General features: G+C 46.7%; 1 protein-coding gene across 2 annotated transcripts; it reads left to right on the top strand.

Moving 5' to 3' along the window:
* The first annotated feature begins 9,640 nt into the window (after positions 1–9,640).
* LOC144106769 (uncharacterized) lies at positions 9,641–11,604 on the top strand. 2 transcript variants are annotated; one of them, XM_077639655.1, is made up of 3 exons: positions 9,641–9,984; positions 10,083–10,221; positions 10,598–11,604. In XM_077639655.1, exons 1-3 carry the CDS (start codon positions 9,979–9,981, stop codon positions 10,774–10,776), a joined length of 324 nt encoding a protein of 107 aa, XP_077495781.1. In that variant the 5' UTR covers positions 9,641–9,978; the 3' UTR covers positions 10,777–11,604. The 2 variants fall into 2 exon arrangements, with proteins under 2 accessions (XP_077495781.1, XP_077495792.1); XM_077639666.1 differs by lacking the exon at positions 10,598–11,604 and having other exon boundaries at positions 10,083–10,364.
* The last annotated feature ends 354 nt before the right edge of the window (positions 11,605–11,958 follow it).

Here is an 11,958-nt window from a genome sequence, read left to right as displayed (position 1 = left end):
CGTTCTCACCTGGGGGCAATTTTCCCAGGTTTAAGCCGGAAGGCGCTCTTGTCGTCACATACACCCACACTATTCGGTTTCTGCGCTGGGCGTGACCGCAACAGGGTGGGAAACAAATAGAAGCAGTGTGTTAACATTCCCCACAGGAGCGTACGGCATCAAGAGGCAAAGAAAAGGAAAGGACGGAGTGGGGAACAGGAAAAAGGTTCTGGTGTGAAATGCACGGCCCGCCGCTTTTATTTTATTCTGTATTTTTCTTTACTTTTTTGTTCTGTATTTTATTGGATCGAAGATTTTTTCACCAATCGCTTGCAGTTTATTTATGCCAACGATTACTCTTCTAGCTTCGCCCCTGTCGTCTCCGGTGTATAACAGGGTACCGTACCAGGCCATCTTCTTTTTCTCATATATATTAATGGCCTATCCAACTGGATCTCTTCTAATGTGCGTGTTTTCGCCGACGATTGCTTTATTTACCATTCCATATATAACCCTGCTGACAACTTAGCTCTTCATAACGATCTGGCAAAAGTCGAGGAATGGTATCGAAATTGGCTGACCCCCAATTTCATTTAATTTTATTACCTTAAAGGCCCCAAAAAGGGATGTTACATAAGGGGTGTTCTTGAACAAAGCAGCTCTAATTGCCTTCAACAGACGTCAATATTATCCTCTCGATAACTACTTACTGAACGGGCCCGCTATCTCTTTCGTCTGCTCTGAAATATTTTACGCGTTCACATTTCCAGTCATCTCAATTGATTTTCTCACATTACAAATATCACTAACAGTGCTAACCACACTCTTGGCTTCCTTCGACGTTATCTAACTCATGCGCCTTCTCGCCTAAAGAAACTAGCATACGTTACCCTTGTAAGGCACAAACTGGAGTACGCATGCGCATTATGGGACCCGCATCACCATAACCCAACACCTACCATAGAATCGACTCAAAACTGCGCTGCCAAATTTATATTTTCTGCTTACTGCCGCGATACAAGCGTCACTAGCCTAAAAGTTAAAGCTGGCCTCTCAAGCCTACAAGCGCACCGAAAAATATCTAGCCTCTGCTTGTTTCACAAATTCTATCATGCCTGATCACCTAGCACTGCAGTCACCATGCCAGTTCACCGGATTCCCGGGCGCATCACCCACACCACCGGCCATTTATCTGCCATATGCTCGAACGACGACCCATCTCAACACCTTTTTTTGCAGACTGCCATCGACTGGAACGATTTTACCGCAGACGTCATTCTTCACTCTAACGTCAGCCTCTTCAAAACTGCCACCGAACGACTTTTCTCTTAATTGATATCTAGCCCACCCCTCATGTAAAACGCCGCCTCCGTGAGGTCTATGAGGTATAGGAAATAAATAAATGAATAAACTTTGCAATGACAGGATCACAAGGACGCGCATCGCTGTTACAATTGCACGGCATGCCTTGTAGCTGCAGTCCAATATCACCGGCTCAGTGATTTAATTAAGCTTATTCATTGTTCCATCCTAGACGCCAGTAGACACAAGTGTAAACGAAGTTGACAAACGGGAAAGAGGCCTAAAGTACGCTGCACTACTTAACCAGAGCATGATGCTGGCAGACCTGTTGGCCTGCGTGAAAGCACTCTAAAGTCGGTCAAACTACCCGTCGTGATTCAGAACCAGGGCTTAAAGAATCCGGCCTTTTATGGCTGCCAGCCTCGCCTTTAGACCAGTTCAGGGAACTGACCCGGCTTCGCATAAGCTTCGCCTGCAAATCTTACTTCGGCTCATCCTGTTAAGCCCCAAAGAAGCTCGTCCTTGCGATAAGATTAATCCGGCCGTGACACTGCTTTTATTTTCACGCGCCCTAAGGGTAACCTATTCTTCTCTGCACAAGTGGCGAAAAACGCAAAACTGCAGCTTTTTCCTTTTAGCCTTCAATGTTTGCGTAATCCTTGCCTTTTCAGGCTCTGCCTACTTTTGTCGTCTCTTTCCAAGGAGTGCTGTCTTATTTTTATGCTTAAATTCTTGGTGTTGGTGTTGTTCACTTGGGGCAGAGTTTTCAGCAGTAAAAGCGACCGCTTCTCCTCACCTCCTTCTGATGGCTAAAACCAGCGCTCCTGCTGTCTTTGTGGCAGCTCTAGAAGCTCGGTTTGGCTCAGCGTCAATCTTAATTAGCAACAGAAAGTGATCCTCCCGTGTGCTCTGAGAAGGCGCCAAAAGGACGCTCGCTAAATTTGTTGCAGTTAGATCGAAGGGGGCGCGTTTGCTCTCGCCCCAGTCATCGCTGCTCGTTTTGCTTTCAGTTAATTCCGAAAAAAAAAAATTTCCCGGTCTGATAATGTCAAAAGCCACTGAGACGACAGTGTCAGTTATTGTGTTTCACAAGGAAGACTAGTCATGTGACTTGTGAAGCAGCAGCTTTACTGGTAAGTATTTATCGATGTTCACCAGAGTATGTCACCTCCGCCAATTATTGTTCCTAAAATTCTTGAAGTCTGGAGCTCAGTCCGAGCCTCGACACGTTGCACGTAAACAAACCAAGGGTCATTGCGCGAGAATGCTGCAGATGACGAACTAATGTAGGAATGTAGTTTTGTATTTGGGCTTCAATGTTCCAATTTCTCCGCCAAAAAGGCCACACCCTCTTTTAAGTGACTGTATGGGCAGCACTCGGTCCCTTCTTCACCTTGGAAATACTGCGAACATGAGGATAACTCTAAAAGGATAGAAAAGGCACGTGGCATAGCTCGGCTGTACGCGCGCCGTTTGTCTTCCTGGGTGCAAAGGCACGCGCCAACATCCAGAGTTGTCGTGGAAAGCTGAGCTGCATTTCATGACGCACGATTCGTGAAGGCTATCATGTAAAAGCATCCATCCAAAGGGCTATTTTCTTTAGTGCTACTACTTATGAGTGCAAAATCATCAACTTAGGAGCATATGGTTGACACTGACTGTAACAGAGTTCCTACGACCTTTGCGAGATTTTGACCACAAAGAAGAAGCCCAACGTTTGAATAGAAGTAGTGCTAGAGTATTTCTACCTACAAATGATGTCACTTTCAAAAAACAGGGCGAAACAGAAACGTTGTTTGAGCATAACAGATTCTTCGACTTGAGGGCACATACCAAACAAAACACGTACTCGGCGCATCCTTCTTGAGTGGAATTGTTTACACCTACAGTCGTATCGTTATTATGATTAGCAGCTTCATTGTAACTCTGACCTTTCTTTGTGTCAGTGTAAAAGCTGCACGAGGAACTTTCTGCAGAGTATATGACGCCTGATCGACCGTTGGCGTGGTACGTACTAGCATAAAAATCGGCATTCACTTTCTGGTAGGAAAGGGTGTTGTCGCACCTGTGTCTCCAAGGCGAGTTTGTTTCCAGCCAATAACAGACGATTTTTTGCCGCACAGCAGAAGTCGCCACATCTTGAGAAAAGGGCGACGTCCAGAAGCTGTTTCATGGGCACTGTCAGTGCCCCATTAGACTGCTGGGCAAGAATTCTCGTGTGCCGGGCACTTTTCACGCAGCAGTACATCGTTTATCGTGCACATGTATGCCTGTGAGCATTTCGTGCCTGCAAAGACAAGATGACATCGGTTTTTTTTTGCATTTAAAATTAAACAAACACAAAAGATTACTCGAACCCTACAATGACAAATTGTTGCCCCTCCATATATGTCCAAAGCTTGGCTCAAACTTCGCTTTGGCAGGGAAACCTTTTACAGCATTTTCTGACCAAGCGAAGAAATTGCGACTAGTACAGACTCACTCACGCAAAAACGCAAGGGGCGCAGAAGGCGCAATCGCTCCCTTATACAAATCTACTCCACCTTGGAGGATTCCCCTAAAACATTTGACCAACACTGTTCCCACTTCGAGTTATTCATCAATTCGCTCTCGCCCTACCATAAGCTTGCCGTTCCGGTTAGCTCAGTTGGTAGAGCGAGTGCTCCGGTGAAGCGGTGGTCCTGGGTTCGAACCCCGGACCAGGGCGAATTTTTCTTTAACTGCGAGGTTTCCGAGAAAGCAGTATATCATTCCTCTCTAGCCGTATGGCTGCGCTTGGGTGGATGCCAATGAGTAATTACTCCCTTATTATTATTGATAATCACAGGACGCACCGCTAAACAAGCTGCACTACCAATTCCTACTAGTTGCTCATACAAAGTCTCAGGGGTTGAACAAGTGCCAACTAGCCCCACTATCCTTTTTAGTTCCTGACACAGACCACTTGAAGCCACAAGAAGGAGGGGCAGCGTGAGTAACCCTTTCTGTCTATATTTTTGTCGCGATGACGAGTGTGGACTCGTATTGCTTTTCCGCGCCAAGTTACCGCTCCGTGGGGCAGCAACCCGCTTGGAGATGTTTACAGGCTGGGAATAGTTTATCGCTGTCCAAAGTTACAACACATGTTCCTGCAAATTTATGGCTGCTCCAGTTCTGTCACACTTCGCCAGCTCTGGTCGGACTTGTTGGCTACGCGTTGGCCTGGCAGGATTCCCCTTTTCGCTCAGCGCTACATTACCCTTCCGTGGCGCCAGTGTCTTTGCTGATTTTTCTCTCAACTGCCTGCAGACGCTCCTTGGCAACCGTGATTTCTATGCTAACGCTTTTTGCTTGGGAAGCCGCCATGGTGGCTCAGTAGTTATGACGCTCGGCTGCTTACCCGAAAGACGCGGGTTCGATCTTGACCGCGGCGGTCGCATTTCGAAGGAGGCACAGTGATAGAGGCCCGTGTAATGTGCGATGTCAGCGCGCGTTAAAAAAACCCAGGTGGTCGAAATTATCCGGAGCCGTCCACTACTGGTCAAATGTTTAGGGTAATCCCGCAAGGCGGAGTAGATTTCTAATAAGCGAGTAATTGCCCATTGGCATCCAACCAAGCGCCGCTATACAGCTACAAAAGAAAGCTATACAGCTTTCTCAGAAACTTCGCAGTTGATGAAAAATTCGTCCTGGTCCGGGGTTCGAACCCGGGACCACCGCTTCACCGGAGCAGTCATTCTACCAACTGCGCTAACCGGGACGGCAAGCTTATGGTAGGGCGAGAGCGAATTGATCAATCACTCGAAGTGGGAACAGTGTTAGTCACATGCTTAGTGGAATCCCCCATGTTGGACCAGATTTGTAATAAGGGAGTAATTATTCATTTACATCCACCTAAGCGCAGACATACGGCTAGAAAAGAAAGCTATGCAGCTGTCTCAGAAACTTCGCAGTTAATGAAAAATTCGTCCTGGTCCGGGGTTCGAACCCGGGACAACCGCTTCACCGGAGCAGTCGCTCTACCAACTGCGTTAAGCGGGACTGCAAGCTTATGGTAGGGCGAGAGCGAATTGATCGATAACTTGAAGTGGGAACAGTGTTAGTCACATGCTTAGGGGAATCCCCCCATCTGGAGTAAATTTGTAGCAATTACTCATTGACCTCCACCCAAGCGCAGGCATACGGCTACAAAGGAAAGCTATACAGCTTTCTACGGCGTCCCTCATAGCTGGAGTCGCTTTGAGACCATAAAACCCCTGAAAACAAAATCTTTTTTACTTTGGAAAAAAGTAATCTCCGCTGATGACATTTCAGTCGAAATTGCCCATGCAGTTTTCTTTGCTCTGTGCGTAGGCCTGCGATTACTAATGGAGGCTTAGGACCTCAAAATAATGAATCCGATAATGAACATTTTCTTGTACTGGTATCTGTGTAGTAAAACGAAAATGCATCTCTTGCGCTTGGCGTCCTTATGAAGGTATACCTTAATGAAAATGGAAATACTGCCAATGTTTTTTCCCGGCTTTTAACAACAGTAACTATTAGAAAGTGGGACAAAAGGCGCCATTTGGTTATTTAGCGCCCCCTAACTTGTGCAGTAAATGCTCAACGGTTCAGCAAGGAAACAGCAGTTCACGACTGGCGGCGAGGTGCTGGATATGGTAAAGGAATCAGCGGTGACTACCTGCCCCAAGGAATACATCTACTTGGGGCAGGTAGTCACCGCTGATCCGGATCATGAGAAAGAAATAACTAGAAGATAAGAATGGGGTGGAGCGCATATACATACGTACATATTTTATTTTTTTCCAGAAATTGGAAAGGTTTCCTGAGCTAAAAGCTATGAGCTTGACTAGGCCCAGTAGACCCAATACATGGCAGTATCATGGGTTTACAAAAAAGAGATAAATAAACGTTCACCCAAAAAGTTCACGAAAAATAAACTTATCTAACAATTCCATAGCATACACACAGCATTTAGCGTACAGGATGCTTAGCAGAAAAAAAGGTCTCACACAAAACAAAACAACAAAAAAGCAATACCATCAATGTGCAATTCATTATGAAATATCACTAACAGAAAAAAAATAGCAGCAGAAATCATATACTAGCAAAACAGGAATGCAGCTGCTTGACACTGTATTCATGAACAGAATAGTATTTGTTGAGCGCAAGAGGAAGGTTACGGGTCAAGGACTGATTTTTATAGAAACTGGGAAAGCGCGGTAGGTTCTCTCAGATTATGAATAGCAGTTTACCAATATCCCTCAAGAGAAAAGTGTACAACAGCTGTATCTTACCGGTACTTACCTGCGGGGCAGTAATGTGGAGCCTAAGGAAAAGGGTTCACCTTAAGTTAAGGGCAACGCAGCGAGCAATGCAAAAAAAAAAAAAAAGATCGGTGTAACGTTAAGAGACCGGAAGCGGGCAGAGTGGGTGAGGGAACCAACGCGGGTTAATGACATCACAGTCGAAATCAAGAGGAAGAAATCGGTTTGGGCAGGGCATGTAATGCGAAGGCAAGATAGCCGCTGGTCCTGAAGGGTAACGGAGTGGATTCCAAGAGAAGGCAAGCGCAGCAGGGGGCGAACGGAGGTTAGGTGGGTGGATGAGATCAAGAAGCTTGCAGGCATATGGTGGGCGCAGCTGGCAAAGGACCGGGTTAATTAGAGAGACATGGGAGAGGCCTTCGCCCTGCAGCGGGTGTAGTCAGGCTGATGATGGTGATGATGATAAACGTGTGCAGTCATATTAGATATTAGCTCGCATAACCCATCACATGCTTACTACAATTAACTTCAATGTTGGAAAATTTGGGCCCTTCTACGGCGAGAAAAAAATTGCAAATGAGTCTTGATGAACGAGAGAGCGGTCAGAAAGGCACGAAGTTATGGATGCCACATTTTTTTAAAACCATGCAGCTCAATCAACCTGACGTTGTAGTTTAACGCAAACGTTTAGCTATGACAAACGGTTATTTGTTTTAACTCATGCGAAGTTAAAGTATTCTTGCCTTTCCGGCAAGCAGCTCCGGTGCCATCAAGCGTTTTGGTGTTATGGAACGCGCCCACCACAGAACAGTAAACAACTAAGATGATATGAAAGTCAGGAATGGTAAAAAAGTCTTGTGAGCGTCAGACGCAGCACGGCCTCCGACAGGCAAGAACGACTAGTTGTGCAACCCGTTCTGACAACGGAGCAACTTCTGTTATGTCTAGCGTACAATCACATTCAAAACGGCGTGTTCGCGTGTTACGGATCAAACCAAATCACATGTCCATTCATAACGGCTGAGAGGAAGAGCAATGACTGTGAATCTAAAACAGTAAATTGTGCGACTAGAGAAGAAAATCAAAAACATCGCATATCCATGCTATACGCAGAGCCCGGCGGGAGAGCTGAGTGTATCGGGCCATGGGTATGGGTATAGTGTTTGCCATTCCAATAGCCGCGCCATGATTGTCTAGATGAGCATAATTTTTTCATATAATGTAAGATTTCACTAAAACAATATATATACCCGCAGATCACCCGACGGCGTCCTTCTATTTTTTTTTTTTGCAATCAACGGTCTTTCCTATCTTCAAACACGTTCCCCATTGGTTTTTCATGGCAGTCTTAACTGTTCGATGCGATCGATGGAAACACTTTAGAAGAAATATTTTGCTACATACCCGAAAAATGGACCATTACCTTCAATACTTAGATAAGAGTGACTTACAATTTTCCAATTTTCAAAAAATTTGCCTGAGAAAGGTGGACTTAGTTTAACCATTAGTATGAATATAGGGATATAAAAAATATTATAGGCCGGGTGTTGAACCAAAATCCGACTTCAAACAATGATGTGGCTATATACAGAACTTTCTCTAGAAATAACGGGCGACATAATAAACAGGACTACAGTTAAGTAATCAAAGCAAGCTTTAATAAAAGGTGAAATATACGGAGCCAACGGAAATGAATCAACAGCAAAACAAATAATCCTAGTGTAATGAATCGAGCAACACTAAACTATGCTGTAATAGTGGAATTAAAATTCTCAATGCCGATCGTTTTTGCTCGTAGTTCATTACGTAGCACAAGAATTGTTTTATGCGAAAAAGATGGAACATCTTCGCTAGTGAACGTGGTTGACAACAGTGCTTTTTAACCAGTCAGGTCTTCAGGACAGCATATTTTCTATACAGCTACTCCTGGCTTTAAAGAATGAATCAGAGGCCAAGCTACGGAGCGAACCAGTATACAAACAAATTCAAATTCAGTCCGCTGGCAAAAGCTTTAGCGCGAAAACGAATTCAAAAATGCCGTAACATCTTATCAGGATCCTCACGCGTACCATTGTCGACGGTGCCAGTCAAACAGTTGTGGCGATGTACGTGGTGATGTGGAGCCTCCCGGCTTCAGTACTTCACCCGATGCTAATCGCATATCGCGTCTTTGTAAAAGATAGGTTCTCGGACCCAAAATCCTGCTACCTTTTTATTCCTTGTGCGATTTTAAACATCAACGCTGCGTAAGGGTCACATGAGATGGTACTGATCTAACATGCGACATATGCGATAATAGAATTGTGCGTGGTTTTGTTCCCATTTTAATTGGCTCAGCAGCCGAGATTGTAGCATGAAATGTACTTGTTTGGAAAGAGTTTCATACGTGAGACAACTACTTTCGCTGGAACTCAAGCAAATCGAAGATGTGCTTTAAATCTTGGTTCCATGCAAGTTCTAGCTAAATCTCTGTTCCAGGTATTTTATCCGGAACGAGACTTTTTTCAAGTTTCTCTATATGGAATGGGAACATAAGTCGCATCTTATTTGCGCTTTTTACCTGGAACCAGTTGTCTTTAAATGGAACGCGCTGGCTTCAAACATCCGTGTTTTAAAACTATCGTCTTCCACTTCATCCAAATTTGTTCCAGTAAAAATTCGCGGCGTTAAAGATAAAATTCTGGGCCCGGATTACGGAACTCGCTCCGACCGCTCTACAATGGAGAGCGCTCTAAAATGCCCGCTCCTATTGGTCACCGGCGCCATTTTGAAAAGTTGCGTCACGGGAAGCTGAAATGGCGTCACGGACAAGAAAAAACGCATGACGTTGCACACCTAATTATGCCCGAGGTTTTAGACTGTTCTTTGCGACCACGAAGAGTCGGTCTAAAGAGTTTTAGAGGGAAAATGGCGGCGGCGTCTGCTATTTATTGGTGGCGGAGGCGGCAACGTCGGCTCCAGCAACGACGAAGGACGGTGTACGAGGACGTGTATGACTTGCCGGACGAGCTGTTCCGTCGGTTATTTCGACTCGATAAGGAAAAAGTGGAGTGGTTGTGCGGCGAACTTGCAGACGAACTGCGAGGCGTACGGACGAGCTCTTTGTCGGTGCGGCGGCAGGTGCTGTGCGCTCTCCGTTTTTTTGCCTCCGGGGGCTTTCAAGTGTGCGTCGGCAACGAGCAGACCGTCGGCCTCGCACAACCGACGGTGAGTAAGTGCGTGCGGCGTGTGGCTGAGGCCATCTGCAAAGCCACAGAAGGGCTGGGTGCGTTTCCCGGCGCACCCCGAAGAAAAAGCGGCAGCGAAGGTGACCTTCCTTCCCCGCGGCACCGTCCCCGGCGTCGTCGGCTGCGTCGACGGCACGCTGATCGCCATAAAAGCGCCGCGGGGAGACCCAGCAAACCGGGCAGCATTCTGGAGCCCCAAAGGATACTACGCGATTAACACCATGATCGTGAGTAGGCTGGTTTTCTGACCGCATGGGATCGAAAGCCGCGACCTCGACAATGGAAGTTGACGTCCAAGATTGTCTGCCTGTGAAATTTCTCGCAGATCTGCGACGCAAACATGAAGATCCTTGCGGTCGACCCTCGCTGCCCGGGGTCTTGTCACGATGCCTTCTCTTGGCGCTACTCACGGCTGCGTCGGAAGGTGGAGCACGGGCTGCTGGACGATGGAGAGTTTCTTCTGGGTAAGCAGCCTATTGATCATCGGGCCACTTCGACAGCACGTATTAAGCTGCAGCAGTGGCTCATACCTAAATGAGGCGGGTTATAACATGGATGACATGCAACAGTATGATGTATTTATTTTTGTGTATTTACTGTTACTGCTGGTGCAGGGGCACAAGAAACATTGTTATAAAGTGAATCGTATTTCAAGCGTAAAACACCAAGGCAGAAGAGGTGTGCACATCGTTATTGTCGTGTAGGATATCACAGTACATCATTAACCTAGAAGGCTGTGCTTACAGAGGTACCCCTTAGTCATGGATCTTCTGCATGCCTCGGAATTTTGGTTCAGCATACTGGTTTTGAGCTGCTTGGTATGAATCATTTATTACACAGGCAACAACACACTTCACTGCAAATTTTGGTCGTGCAAAAGACAGTGGATATCCACTAGAGCCGTGGCTGCTCACACCAGTGTCAGGGCATCCTGGTGCAAACACTGCAGAAGGGCAGTACAACGACGCAGCACATTGCCTCAATGCGATGTGTTGTGGAACGCTGCATTGGTGTTTTGAAAAGCCGCTTCCGGTGCCTTCAAAGGTACCGGACGCTCAGCTACGAGCCGGAGCGGGCGTTGGTCATCATTGCGGCATGTGCTGCGTTGCACAACATCTGTCTTGAAGAAGCCCTGGCTGCAGACGAAGACGGCACTACTGATGACCCTGACAACAATGGGCCACCTCCTTGCCGGGTTCTTGGCGGAGACAGGATCCCGCATGACCTACCTGCGTGGTAGAGCCATGCGAGACCGCATTATTGGCCTCTTTGGCACAACCCGTTCGCAGAGGCAAGCACATCTGCAGATGGTACGGCGACAGCAGCAGCGGCAGCAGCAGCGGCAACTGCAGCACCACCGGCAGTAAGCCCTACACCATCTGGCAGCTGTGGCTGCAATGACTCACCGTGCTGGCGTGGCGAGTTGTCGCAGCCACTCTTGCTACGGGCAGTGCCATTGCCCTGTGTTAGTGCGTGAGCCCCTGTGTGATATGATGCCCTTGGCCACAGGTAGCCACATTCCAGCATTTGTAAATTACTTTTTCTTACATCTGCTTGAAAGCCTCCAGTGGCAAGATATGAAGTGCACACACCAACTGCTGCTCCACCGACAGTGGTTACCAGTATGCCTTTCAGTGCATCAGCAAGCTTGCCGCACAGCTACTGCACTTCCTCCTTCTCAAGTCGAAATACACGCCGAAACAGCTCGTCCAACAAGTGAAATGCATCCTTGTACACCGTCTTTCGCCGTTGCTTACGTCGACCTGCCGATTTAGGCAAACAGTTGCTTGCGGTAACTATGTGTTTGATGAATGTGCACGAGGGAAAAGTGTGGTGTGGAGACTGCTAGGCAACAGTAAAGCGTTTGTTTTTGCACCACGTTTATTCATTGGTCACAATGATTTTTTTTGCCACAGCTGTTCATACTAGTTTCCCAACTGTAACACACAGCAGGGAAAGAAAAGCATGCAGCATCAACAGTGATTTGCATATGCCTGGTCGAGTGCTGCGTAGAGATTGCACAAGAACAGTTGCATCTTACACTGTGGCCAAACGGGCGAGTTGGCTGTACATTTTTAAGGCGAACAGTGCGGAAGACATAGCCGGAAAGCAGAGGAAACACAGGATGAGCGCTCGTTCTATGTTTTCTTTGCTTTCCGTCTAATTCTTACGCGCTGTTTGCCCTTAAAAAAAAAACTTCA

This window comes from Amblyomma americanum, chromosome 1, assembly GCF_052857255.1.
Source record: "Amblyomma americanum isolate KBUSLIRL-KWMA chromosome 1, ASM5285725v1, whole genome shotgun sequence".
NCBI lineage: Eukaryota > Metazoa > Arthropoda > Arachnida > Ixodida > Ixodidae > Amblyomma > Amblyomma americanum.
The sequence above is the reverse complement of the archived record's forward strand: the minus strand, read 5'-3'. Positions and strand labels throughout refer to the sequence as shown.

Excerpts from the sequence above, each read along its gene's own strand:
- LOC144106769 (XM_077639655.1), top strand. Across the intron at positions 10,222-10,597 it reads CGATGGAGAGTTTCTTCTGG|GCAACAACACACTTCACTGC; the intron begins GTAAGCAGCCTA and ends TTTATTACACAG.